This window comes from Oryx dammah, unplaced genomic scaffold (assembly GCF_014754425.2).
Source record: "Oryx dammah isolate SB20612 unplaced genomic scaffold, SCBI_Odam_1.1 HiC_scaffold_27, whole genome shotgun sequence".
Lineage (NCBI taxonomy): Eukaryota > Metazoa > Chordata > Mammalia > Artiodactyla > Bovidae > Oryx > Oryx dammah.
In genome coordinates, this window is record NW_024070211.1 from 129281084 (window position 1) to 129297418 (window position 16335).

Consider the following 16335-nt stretch of genomic DNA (forward strand, 5'->3'; position numbering starts at 1 on the left):
TGTGTGTATGCATGGGTGGGATGAGGGTGAAGTAAGTGTGTGTGTGCGTGGGTGGGTGTGGGTGCAGTAACTGTGTGTGTGTGGGTGGGGGTGCAGTAACTGTGTGTGTGCATGGGTGGGGTGGGGGGTGTAGACACCAGTGGAGCCAAGGAGACAGGTGGGAGACGATGTGGGGGGAGCAAGACAGTAACAGTGGAAACAGAGAAGCAGATACTGGACATAATCTAGAGGGGAATCAGGAAGACTTGAAAACAGATTAGATATGGTATGCGAGAGAAAGAGAGGAATTACAGATGACTCTAAAGTTTTTAACTGGATTGATAGAGTTTCCACTTACCGAGAAAGGGAAGACTTCAGATGAATCAGGTTTGGACAAAAGAATAAGCATTTGGTTCTAGAGATGTTCATTTCTCTAAGTCTACTGACATTCAAGAGGCTCTGTCAAGCAGACAATTAAAACATACAGGTCTGGAGTCCAGGGAAGAAGTAGGTACCAGATCTGTAAGTCACCACCAGCTGCTTGATTTTTAAACCAAAGACACTGGAGGAGACCAAGAGAGTGAGTATATATTGATAAGGTCTGCGGACTGAGTCCCAGGCATGCCACTGTTCAGAGGTCAGGAAGATGAAAAGGAACCAGCAAAAGAGGAGAAAAACCAGGAGAGTGTGGTGTCCTAAGCCAACAGGGAGCAATGTTTCAAACAGGAGGAAGTGATCAATTGGCAAGCAATGCCATTAAGTCAAGAAAGATGAGCAATGAAAAGCATCTCTAGACAGGTCACATGGAAGGTATTGAGGACCTTAAAAAGACTTTGGCTTATTGCCCTTATTGCTTAAAGTGAGCAATAAGGGCAAATGCCTGATTGAAGCTGGTTAAAGAGGTTGGGGCCAACTCCAGGGGACACCATTTCTATTATATTCTAAGTGAGTGGCACCGCCCAGCTTCACAATGTGAATGTTGCCCCCGCCACCCCCCCAGCCCTGGTATTATGGAAAGCAAGGCCCCAGCCAAGCAAAGGAATTGGAAAGACTGAGCACAGATATTTCTTTTTGTTAAGTTTTGTTCAAAAGGAGAATAAAGAAATGGGAGTGAATAGAGGGGGTAAAGAAGGGCATTTTTAAGATGAGCAAAGTTACAGCATGTTTATATGCTAATGTGAATGATTCAGTAGATGAGAAAGGATAGAATCTGAGTCTACTGCACAAGCGGCAGAGCTGTTCTTAGATAGGACCACAAGCAATTCAAGAGTGTAGGTCACATAAATGGCTGTAGGTACAAGTGGGAAGAGGGACGTGAAGATGGGAGCACGTGAAAGTTCTCATTTTTCCACTTTCTCAGTAGAATACAAGGCAAGGTCATCAGCAAAAGTGAGGATGGGAGAGGCAGTACTGAATGTATGAGGAAAAAGTAAGACACAGTCCTTTAGGAAAGTGGGAGGAGGAAGGGGCCAGAGGAAACTGTATGATCACACAGTCACACAGCAGCATGAAAGGGCCAGCTTGAACCCAGTGGTCATGAACTTTAAGCGAGAGCAGTGTGCAAAATTGTGTGGTTTTTTTTTTTTTTTTTCACCAGCCATGTGCTACCATGGAGAGTTGGATTTAAGCAGGATCTTATGAAAGGAAAAGAACAAAAGGAGAGGAGGCCAAGTGAGCTGAGGGTGTATACTAGGAGGCGTTCCTATGGTTGGAACGACTGCGTTTGGAATTTAAACTGGGTGAGGAAAAGAGACAAAAGGGGGTCATGAGCAGTGGAAAGGCAGTGGAATCGATAACTTATAGGTGCCAACCAGGCTGGAGCACTGCTGTGGCTGGGGAACCAGGAGGAGGGAGCTGATAAGGCAGGAGGTATAGGTCACGTCTTGGATGCCAAAGATTGAGATTAGGGAAGGGGAGGGTTGTGCGGTGATAACAAGGTCTTTGGGACTGACCCTGGGAACATACGGCTGGATTAAGAGTGGAGGACAAGATGCATAAAGGAGAGGAAATCAAGAAAATAACCTACTTTCCCATTTTCTGTCTCACAGAGTGAAAACTGAGAAAGTCCTTATCAATCACGTGCGGCACCATGGAAAAGCATTATGTGACTAGTAAGCACCTTAACAGAAAACTGTCGTTATTCTTTCTCTCACTCTTCCTGGTCCTCAACTGCCTTCCAATTAGTCCTATGCATGCAGAACACCTGCACGATAACAGGAGAACTTTGACATATTTCACCTTTCACTTGAGAAGCAAAGGCAGTTTTCATTGATCTTATGCATAACCAATTTTGCAGAGGCCTCATTAACTTCCATCTGCCCCTGCTAATAATTTCCTAACATGGAAACGTAGAGTTGCTCCTAATAACTCAATAACTTGAATCCAAAAATCAAATACTAATGAAAACATACACTTGGATCTGAAGGCCTCAGAACAACAATGAAATTTAATTAAAATGATTTGTTACTTTTTTACTACCTCCCTTTTCAAGTGCTCATGAAACTTCCTAAGGCCACCAATTTCTTTTCTTTATTATCAAAATTTAGAAATTTCTATCTGAGGAAGCTAATAATGTTTAGATGTAATGTAGTATCAGAAAAGAGAGTTCATTTTTCAGAAGCAGAATTAATTAAATAATTTTTGAAAAAGACCTAACCATTTTACTGGTAACAAGTTAGAGAAGAGCTGGTCCTCTTGATGTGCAAACATACTCTTTTTCACAAGCTTGTATTGATTCTTATGCAAACACACAAATGTGTGCTCATTTAATTCCAATTAACTGTTTTCAGCTGCAGCGGTGACAGAGCAGGACATCAGTAACTACTTGCTGTTATAAAGGGTATGTATCTCATAGAATAATAAAGAACAGATTTGCTGAGCAAATAGCACCTAGCAGGTTTGTCTACCTCAAATATGAAATCAATTTTCAGTCAATGGAGTTCAAACAAGAAATATATCTACCTTACTTGATCAAGCCAACCAGCAGATGTTTCTCTAGAATGATGGACAAGAAAATTCTCAGACGCTATGAACAAAAAGTGATTAACAAAGGAAATGAAGAAGGAAATAAAACAACAGATGGAATAAAAAGTCAGGGAAAGGAAGTGAGTTTCAAACAGATTTGACAGGCTAAGGGTCATGGCTCAAAAGAAGGCTTTAGTAAGACACTAACTAAATCAAGTACTTAGACAAATTAGTCGGCAGATTAATTAACAGTATTTATGTGGAAAAAGAGTACTTTTTCTGGAGCTGTCTAAACTGAATGGTAACAACTATATTTTGACCTGATGCCACTGAAATTATAAAACTTTTCAACTTTCCAGGGAATATCTCTCTTGTTCTTTACCTTCAGTGATGTAACTTCCAATTTTATAAACTACTCTGAAAACAAGAAACATTGGGATGAGGGATTGGGAACAATCAGCTTCCAGCTGGCAACCCTCGCTCTTAATGAGCACACTCTTACCCCATCACATACATTTCACACACGTACGCACACACATGTGCGTGATGCACATGAGTTCAGCTGGTCCTGCCCAGCCTCCTGCTTGGTTTCTAACAGTCTTTGCCAGCAACCTCAAAGATCAGCCTGCATGAACATAAATCACTCCTGCCTGGAATAGATGTGTATGTGTGTATAGAGACACAAAACCAGAGGTACCACAGGTGGCAGCTGGACTCCCTTCCTAGTGTACTTTTCCCCTTTCTCTTCTATTTTTCCTTTACCCTCCTCTTTTTTTATCTGTTCTGTACCTCTGACTTATAGCAGGAAAAGTACCAAAAATCCATGGTGAGAGCCTTGCTGATCCCCAGCATGGAAGAATTACCTGTTCCTATTTTGAAGGACCATTTTTAATTAGTTTTTAAACACATATGGAGGTCAAAACTTGAGGAAAAACAACATGGAGAGCTTCTTTAGGCTCTATCCTGTACTTGCAGCTGAATTTGAAACAGCACCACTTCCTAAACTAATCCACAATGGACAAGAGTTCAACAGGCAGCTTCCTTCCTTTCTTAAACTCGAGAAACTCCAGAAAAAGGAAAGGGAAAGGGAAGTCGCTCAGTCATGTCCAACTCTTTGCAACCCCATGGACTGCAGCCCACCAGGCTCCTCCGTCCATGGGATTTTCCAGGCAAGAGTACCGGAGTGGGGTGCCAGAAAATAGTCTGGTTAGCCCGGATTCTTCCATTATGCAATAATTCCTCAAATAAAGAAAGACAGCTGAGAAATGGCCAGTCATATTTTTGTTGCTTTCCTGGAATATCACTTTATAGTCAGAAAGGTCCCAGAAAGTTACATGGGATCTTTGTTTTGTTATTTATTTATTTAGATATTTAACACAAATTAAAGATTCTGAGTACTTTCTCTTTACTCAGGGCTTTTTTTTTCCCCCCAATTATAGACTCTACAGACTTCACAGAGTCAGCATGAGATAAGAAATTCATAAAAGAGAAAGAAAATCATCTTAAAAGCTTAACTTTTCCCCCAAATACATTTCAACAGATATATGTGATCTATTTTTAAAATATATCTTTTTGTACCCTTTGAATTTCAGAATATGGACATACGTTACATCCTTAACACACTAAAAGAGGAAGAAAATAACAGGGAAAAATACCCAAAAAAGGACAAAATCTTATCTCTTAATTCTATGTGACAAAAAGAGATATGGAATTATTTCCTATTAGTAAATGATCACAGGAAGAAAAATCAATGAGAATCACTACTTAAGTTCCAGAGAGAATTTTCTGCAATAGAGGCTTTCCTGTGCTAAATTCATCTTCCATATTCACTGACCTCTAAAATCACTGTGGTATCTCTATCTGAAGCAGTATTATTACTGCTATCACAAAGTGATGACTTAAGCAAACCCTTCTTTTTCTTCATGTAGACCTTTCACAGATTTTGTTCCCTTTCTCTCAACTTCCTATCTTTTTTTTTTAACCACATGTCTAGTCGAACAAAGTTGCTTGCTAACCCCAGTACTTAATCTTGCCTCTGTGTCCTGGGATAAGCCACTAAAGTGATCGGGAATGGTCGTCAGTCAGGGTGGTTGGCAATGAGTTTGTGATACCCATTAATCTCAGTGACTAGCACAGTTGACTCAGCTGACATGTTCGGTAAAAAGTGTACATTCCTCCTTTACTCGGTGCAATTTCAATCCATCTGTGTCTGGGTGCTGTATGGAGTAGGGGGTAAGTAGGGAATATTGAGTAAGGTAGGTTACTCGAAGCCCAGGTACTGATGTAATGGATATATTGCTTTGTAAGCATTCTTCAGCCTTTGTTTGCCCTCTTGTACATTTCTAATGGACAACTAAAATGCAAGCTCTGTAAGACCTACATTCTGTCCTCTACTTCTTTAGTGTTCATAACAGCAATTACAGTGCATCATCCATAATGTAATAAAAGTTACCAACTATAACTTTAAAGTGGAAGGAATTAACTTCTAGAGTCTGTCCTAGAATTGTGTGTGTGCTGCATGTTCAGTCATGTTGGACTCTTTGCTGCCCCATGGGCTGCTGTGTTCCAGGCTCCTCTGTCCACGGAGTTTCCCGGGCAAGAATACTGGAGTGGATTGCCATCTCCTTCTGCAGGGGATACTCCCGACCAGGAACCAGACCCACATCTCTCGCACCTCCTGCGTTGGTAGGAGGGTTCTTTACCAACTGAGCCACATATTTGTTTCTATTTGCTTAGATAGAAGTAATATCCACAATATTTACTGGTAATAGTAACCATACTATGATGATAAATTCATGTCAGATATTCACTGTTTTAAGTATTAGAAAGAAAGAGCTCAAAAGAAATATTCTTCTATTTGCCAGGTTTTCATAGAATAAAAGAGAAGGTCACTAGCCTATAAATTAGCTTCTTAACAGTGAGATACATCTTTGTGCTGAGATTGATAATGTAAGAAAAAGACTATACTTTCAATTTATTATTCCTTAAACTTACTCAGAAAAATAGGCTTAAGCCTCAGTTATTACCACTGATTTAAAGTGAATCCTAACATAAACCATTTGGTAGAAAGAGAAAAGCAAATTACCTGCTAATTTGCCTCTGTCTTCTCCTGCAACAACAACAATCCAATCCCTTTGGATTGTGATTGCAGTAGCAGTACTGGCCAAGTTTGCAATATTTGCAATTGTGATGATCAAGATATAGCATGAAGTCTAAGGAATTACAGGAAAAACATTAAAATGTCAGTTTTACGACACTGTACCGACTGGTCTTTGGTAGCATAATAAAATTTTTATTTTAATTTAATTTCATAAATTATAAAAAATCATCTTACTTGTAGACATGAAATAATAAGACAGCAGTGGTCAGGTTAAAGGGCATAATATCTTTCTAATCTGTATCTTCTGTGGTACAAAAACATATTGAGTGCTTGGTCCCGTCCAACTCTCTGTGACCCATGGACTGAAGTCTGCCAGGCTCCTCTGTCCATGGACTCCTCCAGGCAAGAATACTGGCATGGGTTGCCATTTCCTACTTCAGAGGATCTTCCCAACCCAGGGATCAAAGCACATCTGCGTTTCCTGCTTTGGCAAGTGGATTCTTTACCACTGAGCTACCTGGGAAGCCCCAACCGTGGTATACATGATAGAAAATAGTCATATGCACATTTATATGACCTGGTTATCACAGAGTGTTAACCTCGGGGTAGTTTTTAATTCCTCCCATAAATACGTCCTTTGGAAGGGGAAGTGAAAAGTCTTGCATTTCAATCAGCGTTCTGACATTTTCCAGTTGCATGACCACAGGCAATCAGCTAACATCACCTTGCCTCACTTTTTCATCAGCAAAATGAAGGGAACAGAGTAGAAGATTTCTTGTCCGTCTAGCTTTGGAACTCTACAATATCAATTCAAATATACCTAAGAAGATTTACCAGTGACACCAAATTTATTGTTTTCCACTACACCCATCTCTGTGGTCTTTCTGTCAAGCTATTATGAAGTTAAAGTGTGAGAAGTTATCTACTCCATGTTCTCAAATACAAATACCAATTATTATTGGAGGACCACAATCATGACTGATTTATATATATGGATAACATCTTTTATATGGTGTGAACAGATTATAGGTTAATACTAATGACCTGAAAGCTAGCAACTGGATTAAGTAATAAACTCTTTGAACTGCCATTAAAACACAAAAGGAAAAAAACCAATAGAACAAAATTTAAATTCAAACAACACATAATGAATGCCTGTTATGGGTAACAAAAAAAAACCCCAAACAGAACAAAAGTGGTAGGGGATATTAAAGTAACATGGATCACAGCCTTGTCTGACTCAACGAAACTATGAGATTAAATTTAACAGGGCTTATTTGCAAAAAGACATTCCCTAGCCTCAGAGAGTTTTCCTCTTTTATCACTAACAGACACATTAATTTTCTGCCATCAAAAATCTTGTTGAGAACTTACAAGAACCCATCCATGGTACATAGTCAGAAGCTCGTTCTTATGTAGGAAAACCATCATCAGGATGATTCCACACAGGATGACGGAAACGTTCTGGATCACCAGTGAAGTCTGGGCCACTATACAGAGGGAGAAACAAAGTGTTCACACACCAAGCATCTCAATGGAGCTGTTTTCATCCACACATCGCTGTTTTACTGTATTAATGCATATGCAAATTACAAGAAATGAAAACATTCCTACCTGAACTGTTTCTAGCAGGACCCAGCATATCACATCAGACCAGTAAAACTTGCAGACAGAATAAAGAAGTACTTCTCATTTTCCCTGATAAAGCCATTCATAATGACCACATCTTCATTTATTTTCTTGAAAGTATACAGTCATAAACAGAACTATATTAGATAAACAAGATCCACGTCTCAGCCCTTTGTAGCTTAGGCAAAAATAAGAACATGCGAGAGGCTGAGGAAGAGGTCGCAGAATTCATAACCTCCTAGATGGCGGGCTGAATTGGATACGATCGTACGGATGAGTAGGAAAGACACATAAAAAATTGCCAAGAATAAGGCAGCAGTGTGTTCCTTTTAGAATTCTAAAGCCATTTGCTTTGCTATGAAATTCTAAACGACACCTTTCCTCAGAGAAAATGCCAACCTTCTGAGAGTCAGGCATCTGTGTAGACAAAGAGCTGACACAAGCACGGGCCAGGATACCAGGAAAGGACACCTTGGGGTCTTCCCTTTGCCGCTCACTACGCAGAGGATCTAGGGCAGCATACTTAAACTCTTGTGTCTGTGTCTATAAAGTGAGGATATAATACACATCTATCTGCCTTCCTTACTTTATGGGGTCATTATGACGCTCAAATAAAATACCCATGAAAGCACTCTGAAAAACACAGAGGGTTGAATATGAAAGGTATAATTATAGCTCTTGCCTTTAAGGACAGTAAAGCTCATTCTGGCTTGGAAGGTTATATCAAAGCCTCGAGACAAAACAAACTGCTTTCTGAAATTAGTTTGAAATAAAATCCCAACATATAAGTCATTCTTTTATTGTACAAGGCTTAAATACCAACTGAATGAGATTTTTGGCTTTCAGAACCCCACAGACCACAGGAAGGGTACACACGTGAACAGATAATTATAAGAGCATAAGTGAAATATCAGAGGTTATTAACAAAGCTGTAATGGGAGTGCAGAAAAAAACAGTGTCTCTAGCTAACTCAGCCTAGAGACATCAAAGATTTCCATGGAGGCAGACACATGAGTTGATTATAGCGAATAAGTACAAGATTGCTATCCCACCAAACTCCTCTTCATCCAACTCAACATTCTTTCCTAACTTACAATTTCAGTGTTCAACAATCATAAGATTAAAGGTCTCTATATATAACATTTCCATGCCCCTATGTATAATGATGTAAATCATTGGGAATTTTTTTTCTAGGATACAAAACCTTTTTCTATATGTTATATGTTCTCTGGTCTATTGATTCTCAAAATAAAATAACGTCCACCCTGGCCATTTTACTAATAGCATCAAGTCCTGGAATTTGATAATCCAGTTGCTCTCTAACCAGGGTCAGTCATCCTGCATTGAAAGAAACAGATACCTCAATCTTTCCCCAATGACTACTACAGACATGGCCAGGTCTTAGCATTATCAGCTGAATAATTCTAGGAAATTCTGCCCTGAATTATTATCCAAATTGCCCTTATATTCTGAATAACTGAACTGTTCTCTTTCTTATACAATACTTAATGATTTCAGTATTAATGCTCTAGATTAAGGTCAGTATACTATCATTTCTTCTTTTTTCTTAAAAAATTAATAATTCAGCTCTCTGTGATCAGATACTCTTTTTTAAATCCATTGTTTCCACTTCCCCTACACACCCACCTATATGAAACACAGTACCCCAGGGGACAGATGTTAAAGCTGTCCCAGGAACATAATATTAAATGAACTCCAGTGCAAGTCCTGGTTAAAAAGATGCCAGAGCTAAGTAAACTTTTAATGTTTAACATGGTTCACAGAAAAGTGCTATGATGTTAATCATTAACATTTGTAATTTATGAACAGCCAAAAAAGATACCTCCCCAAATCTATAAACTCAATATCCTGATATCCCATCTTTCTGCGGGAGTCCCAGGACCCTCCAAGCAGGGGTGCTGCCACTGAGCACCCTACCACCCAGGTAGGGGCTGCAGAGGCGCAGTGGGTGAGTCACACTGGCTTCTCTCTAGCGCAGGCACTGGTCCCATGAACACAGAGGCTCCTATGACACCACTCACCTTTCAGTCTGGCATTCTTATCCACCCAGTCGCCAATGATGGCTCCTAGGACCAGCACCGAGCCTGCCACCACCAGCCCGTAGACCGCCGTCAAGAGAAGGCTGTTCCCATAGAGCTCCACCAGAAACACAGACACTGCAAAGTGCCACATTCGGTCCCCCTGGAATAAGGGGACAAGAGAAGAGGTTCTGACAGATTTGGGCGGTGGGAGTTTCTAGTCAATTATACTCAAAAAATTGCTTCCTAACAAAAGAGCACTTTTCGACTATATCAGGAGATTTTCAAAGTCAACAATTCCTCTATGGATTGAAAGTGGTCAGGTGTTAAAACTGTTCATCCTGGCACAGTGGAAAATATTCCTCCCAATTACTAAGTAAACCTGAGAGAAAAAGCATATAAATGAAACAAACATACTTATCATTCCAGAAAAGCATACAGTTTCCAAGTTCAAGAAGGTTTTTTTGAGATAAAACCTGTTCCCTTTTTTTTATCAGGTTTCTAGCCAGGCCTGAGATTGAGAGGCATAAAGGAGTATGCTACTGAACCGGAATGAAACTACAGTATCGTAGTTTACAAACATCAGAATGCCTTGAATGTCAAGTAAGAGCTAGTTTACCAACTTGTAAATGGTTAAGAATGCACTACATTACCTTTCAAGTTTCTTTTACCTGTAACATTCTAAAATCTATGTTCTACTTCAGAAATAAATTTCAAAGACATAAAACATCAGGACAATCAAAAAGATGAAGTTAATATGTTCAAATTCTGGCACCATATGAAGATGTCAAAAATAAATACATAAATTATTTTAACATTTTGACATAGATGAGTTTTAAAAGGGGGAAAAAAAAAAAAAAACCTATTTCTTCTCTCCAGAGTATACAGGAAATTCTGGAATTCACTGCTACAAAATGAGTAACAGAAAACTTTTAAATGAGTTGAGCAAATTAATGTGTAAGAAGTCTAAAATGGACTTTATTATGAGTTTTTAGGCCCCACTGCTGACTTGTAAGGTCAACCTAAACCAGGACAATGGTGTTCTATCATAACCTATCGCTATGAGGAATCACTACAGGAAACTAAATTCCCAGGCTAGCCTCCATAGTTATGGTGTGGAAGGAGTACTACACTCCTAGTTCTTTCCAACGTCTTAACATCCTCTTGACAAATTTAGTATATAAGGAGCAATGTATTATCCTGCTATGTCATATGATTTTAAACATTTAGTAAAGCCAAGACAACAATCTGATGCATCCAGAGTTAAATGGATGCACATACTGTAGCAAACATTTACAATAAACTTCACGTAGACCAGTGTTTCTCAAATGGGGGTGATCCTCCAGGGATCACTTAGCAATGTCTGGATCTATTTTGGGTTGTCACAACTGTGAGGGTGGGTTTACTACTGGCATCTACAGTCCCTACAACAAAGAATGAATCAGGCCAAGACATCAACAGTGCCAAGATACAGAAACTTTGGTGTGGAGGGTTATGAACGTTATTTAGAACCACAGCTCAAAGTTAACATAAGAGTAGGGCCTTGAGGGATGGGGTGACCCAGGACGAGTAAACGTCTGGAAACCAGTGGAAGCACCGTGTTTGAAAGACTGATTCTCACTTGATGGTCTGGGATGTGAGCTTGAGCACAAGCCTCAGCACAGGGCAAAAGCCCAGACTAGAAGCACAGCAAATAACTGTGGAATCAGCAAAGACGTGGATATGCGGTGGATCCTGGCTGTAAATGAGTACAGAGTTAAGACTAATTCATCAACTATAATGTTCTGGTACATTAGATTTGTTGCATGAATGTTCAAGAAGTTTGAGGTTTAATTAGTACCATAATTCATATTTCTCATACAGCTTTTTAAAGTTTGCTTTGATAATGGAAAATTTCTTCCACTTAAGTAGGAATAACATTTCAAATACCATTGTACTAAATGACTAAAAATATATGATACAGCTTGTTTGAAAACAATAAAAAGACAATTTTACATTAAGATAAAAATGTTAATAAGAGTAACAAATTAACCTATTTTCTTAACCTTTAACATGAGAACTAAATTTCGATTTGATTAGAATAAAATGGGATGAGGAGAGTGGAGGTGCTTTATCCTAATCTCCATCCTTGAAAAAGACAAAAACACATAAATGCCTCAAAGGATAGCCTGCCTCCAGGAGAGAATTTCCTCTTTCTTATCATAAAGAATAAGAAATATTATTCCTATTGCTTCTTTCTTCCCTTTCTTGCAGTTACTCTATTGAAGAACAGTTGACTTACTATGCTGTGCTACTTTCTGGTATACAGCAAAGTGATTCAGTTATACATTCTTCTTCACATTCTTTTCCATTATGGTTTATCACACGATATTGAATATAGTTCCCTGTGCTATGCAGTAGGTGCTTCTTTGTTTGTTGTTTTACTCCTATGTTTTTTTTCCAAATTAGGTTTCTTTAAAGCAGGACTTTGAAACAAGTGCCACAAAATTTTCTCTCCTGCCATCTCCTTGATAAAGAAGAATAAAACTACTCCACTTGTTCCAATTTCCAAAGGCTTAGGCTTTAAGAAGTAACAGGCTCAACATTCACAAAGCCCAAGAACCAGGTAAAGTCTCTGTAAATACTGACCAAGTGAGCTCTCAGGCCCACCCACCCATTCTTTCCTAACTTCCATTTCCTGCCCTCCCGCAAGCACTCATCATACTTTGAGGGTTTGTTTACATGTTCATCTACTTCCAGTGCCCTGAGCCAAAGGCCGAATGAATGTCATTATTGCACTGAATACTTTTTGAGAGGCTACTATGTACCCAATCATACTGCTGCTGCTGCTAAGTCGTTTCAGTCATGTCCGACTCTGTGCGATCTCATAGGCGGCAGCCCACCAGGCTCCTCCGTCCCTGGGATTCTCCAGGCAAGAACACTGGAGAGGGCTGCCATTTCCTTCTCCAATGCATGAAAGTGAAAAGTGAAAGTGAGGTCGCTTAGTCGTGTCCGACTCTTAGCGACCCCATGGACTGCAGCCCACCAGGCTCCTCCGTCCATGGGATTTTCCAGGCAAGAGTACTGGAGTGGGGGGCCATTGCCTTCTCCGAACCATACTGAAGGCACTAGAAGTTCAGCAGTACACAGAAATCAAGATCTATCTGTTCATGCTGCTTGCATCCCAGTGAACAGAGACCTAAAGCAAACCCAGAGCAGGCCAGGTGGTATAAATGCTACGTGGAAAAATAAAGTAGGGTGGGCAGGAAGGTGGCATTTTGCATGAAGCAGACCTATGAGTAGAAACCCAAGGAAGTAAGAGCTGGCGCCATGCAGACATCTGGCACATAAATGGAAACCGTCCATAGCATGATGCATAAAACAGTAACACTGGCCACCCTTTTTCACTGCCTTACACTGTTAGTTATCTTTTTGTAATTAGATACATCGTTTAAAACCCATACCAAATTATATCATAGATTCCTTGAAAACAGGATTCGCTTCTTACCATATTTTGTATTCTGATAGCATAGAGTAAAATATATTGATCCACTGGCAGAAAGAAATGAAGTCAGAAAGAAAAGCATTCAACCTCACACAAATCTAAGCCAATATAACCTTCTACCTTAACACCTATATACTCAGTGTACAGGAAACCATGGGCAATGGATAGATAGATTTATATACATATGCATATATAATAAATAAGCACATATTTTGTTGGAATAAAACCAGGCAAAGCATCAAACAGGAGACAACACTCCAAAGGCAGAATTATCTAGCGTTAGAGAGCATTCATTTTTTGCACTCTTCTGCACCAAGAAGTGAAAATCCACTAAACCTTACATGGCTGTAATTGCTGTGTTTTGTTTTAATCCAAGTTTCCCACAAGAACTCCTTTTGCTCAATTATCTCTAAGACTGGAGTAAGCGTCTGTCATTTTTCTTGTGTTTTGTATGACAAAAACCAAATCCTCCTGGAACAATCACAGTTCCACTCTTTCAGCAAATCTGACCTGTCAACCTACAAACGAAAGGTCATATAAATCTAAAACTTGATCAGTATTTGGAAGTTAGTCACCTTCTTCCCCTAAGAGATAGGTCCAGATCACAAGATAAGAATTTCAGACACTTACGTCCATCACGTACCACTTAAAAAAAAAAATACTCAATACTACTGAATTAAATTGGAAGAATAATTTAATTGGCTTTAAATTAATTAAGGGCAGTTTCACTCGATTTCTACTTAGAATCATCAGTTACCGGAAATGAAACTCAGGCCAAGTCTACTTTGTTTACATGTATTTGCAGAGTCATCCCTGTCTAAGCCTCTGGGGAGATAGACGCTGGCTTTTCTAAAAAGCCATCTTTGAACTGCTCTTTCTTAAAGAGCTGATAACCTAGTTTAATAATTTCCCAAGGGCATGGGTACAGATTTCCTCATACTATAGTTTGCATTCATGTCTTAAGGATGATCCAATAGAAGTTTGCAATTTAAAAAGAAAATAACATTCACAAAATTTACTCTCAAAATTCATTCTCCTTACTTACAGTTCTGTAAAACAGAAACTTATGGTTCTGTAACTATCACACATGACACATGAATAGAATATACTCAGATTTATTGCTTTAAACAATAAGACCAATTGTTTAAAAGATTTTAATCATCAAAATGATTTAATAATCAAAAACACATCTATCATCCTTTGGGGATTATTCTTTGGGGTCGGGGGGTGTTGGTGAAGGAATCCAGGCCTACAGAAACACGGGGACTCTTCCAAGACCACATAAGAAGTCAGAGGGTTACTTATCAATCAGCTGCTGATTTTCATTGGTTGATGGCTTTTAAGATAGATTGAGATGTCTCACACATATCTAGCTACAGATAACATCTGAAAAGGCCAGAATTTTCATCACTCAAATATTTGTTCTTGGGGTCCATTATATTTACATTAATCTTAGAATTGCTATTTTTAGCCTGTTAGTCACACCATTATTCTACTGTATTTTCATAGTGTGGTATGCCGGAACTTATCTTAACAAAAGAAAACAGACAAATAGCTTAAAATATGTAAAAACAGCAAGTAATATCAATGAGACATTCATCCAGTCTTAGTAGCAGATATTACCATTTATTAAGCCTTGTAAGGCAAAATACAATACAAGTAATGAAGATAATCCTGCCCTTTTTAATCCTGTCTTTGGATAGCTGTTGGTCTACATAAAGTATGATAACCTAACAATTAAGTAGCATTCACTAACACCTATGGGAAAACATCTTTGGTGAAAATAACTTAGAGCATGTGTGTTCAATTGATTTCTTCAGATGCATGACAAAACTGGAAGATGGCTTAATACAACTGGCCCAAATGAAAGGAAGCAAGAAATTGTGCAAGTATGCTGTAAGAATTACTGTAGATCATCACTTACCCAAGTAGACAGAGAATGACCAAGGTAGAGAAGGAATTTTGCAGAGGTCAGGTAGTTTGCTAAGGATCCTGCAAAGATACACAGTGGGGAGATAAAAAGTGTATTTAGTCACTTGAGTGAACGGAGGTTGGAATGCTCATTCATTTGCTCTTATTAAATACAATTATTAAAAATTGCTTTGTGGGGCAGACCATGCAGATTTCATCAAGTCTCTAGAAACTGATGGGTAGATGAGAAATTCAGCATGACCTATTATCGGTCAATAGCTGCAAAACTTCACATACAGTGAAGAAAACTCTTGTTTCAACCGTCTTAAACGCCATTCTATTCTTAACAAGGCAATCCAAACTGTCCAGTAGATTCCATCCTCGTTTGTGTGTGCAAACTCCTTTCCCAAACCTTGAAATTCCTTTCTTCCTTAACCTCCACCAAAACATGATTTAAACGAGCTGCTAAGCACGCTGGTTAACAGCTGAGCCACGTTCCTCCAAAACCTGCATGGAGCAGGTCTCCAAGGAACCAACCTGTGTCTACCCCAAGCGTGGGCTCAACTCACCACAGCATCCTCCCTGACGGCTCTGCTCTCTGGTCCTGGTCATGACACCAGACGCCCCCCGCTTGTTCTTCTGCGGTCCCTGCTGCTCCTGCTGAGGTGTTTGTCAACAGGAGTGCAAGACACTGAAGAAAGCACCGCCGAAAATACAACAACTCTGTGCAAAAAGCCTCTGACGACGACTGTGATAAAAAAACAAAAAAGGAAAACGGCCGGGGGTCTTCTTTTAGTCTTCTTTCCAAACTTAGCTAACACTGTAGCTGAAGTTGGAAAGGCAAAGCCTTATGGAAGCGGGTGGGAGGCTCAACAGGCCGTCCGAGCCGAGTTGGGAGAGCCCTGCGCCGCCGCCGCCGCCGCCGCCGCCGCGGGCCGGGCCGGGGCCGCCACTTATACGGGGACGGGGGCGGAGCTGCGGCGGCCGCCGCGGCGCGAGGCCAGGCGCCCCACTGCCTTCCCCGCCCTTCGTAGAGTCGCCGCCTACCCGCGGCCCTAGGGTCCGTCTGGCCGCAAACGACCCGCGGGCCTGGCGGCGCCTTCGCCGGACGAGCTGTGCTCGCCGGGTTACCCGCCCTCCGGGAGGCCGCGAGAGGAGGTCGGGGAGCCCGGGCCGCCAGCCGGCTGCGCGGTGTGGGGGGAGGCGAGCGCCAAGGCCCGGGCCGCGGC

The 16335-nt window shown here is 40.3% G+C and overlaps 1 protein-coding gene across 1 annotated transcript in view; it reads right to left on the reverse strand.

Moving 5' to 3' along the window:
• The window catches only part of SLC40A1 (solute carrier family 40 member 1), a 21831-nt gene extending 5755 nt beyond the window's left edge, over positions 1-16076 (reverse strand). Inside the window, exons 1-5 of the mRNA XM_040227786.1 lie at positions 15676-16076; positions 15120-15187; positions 9715-9874; positions 7418-7533; positions 6029-6155 (exon numbers count right to left, since the gene is read on the reverse strand). Of these exons, the coding sequence (XP_040083720.1) occupies positions 6029-6155; positions 7418-7533; positions 9715-9874; positions 15120-15187; positions 15676-15718 (514 nt within the window). The 5' untranslated portion in view covers positions 15719-16076. The remainder of the gene's footprint in view (positions 1-6028; positions 6156-7417; positions 7534-9714; positions 9875-15119; positions 15188-15675) is intronic.
• Positions 16077-16335: the final 259 nt, after the last annotated feature.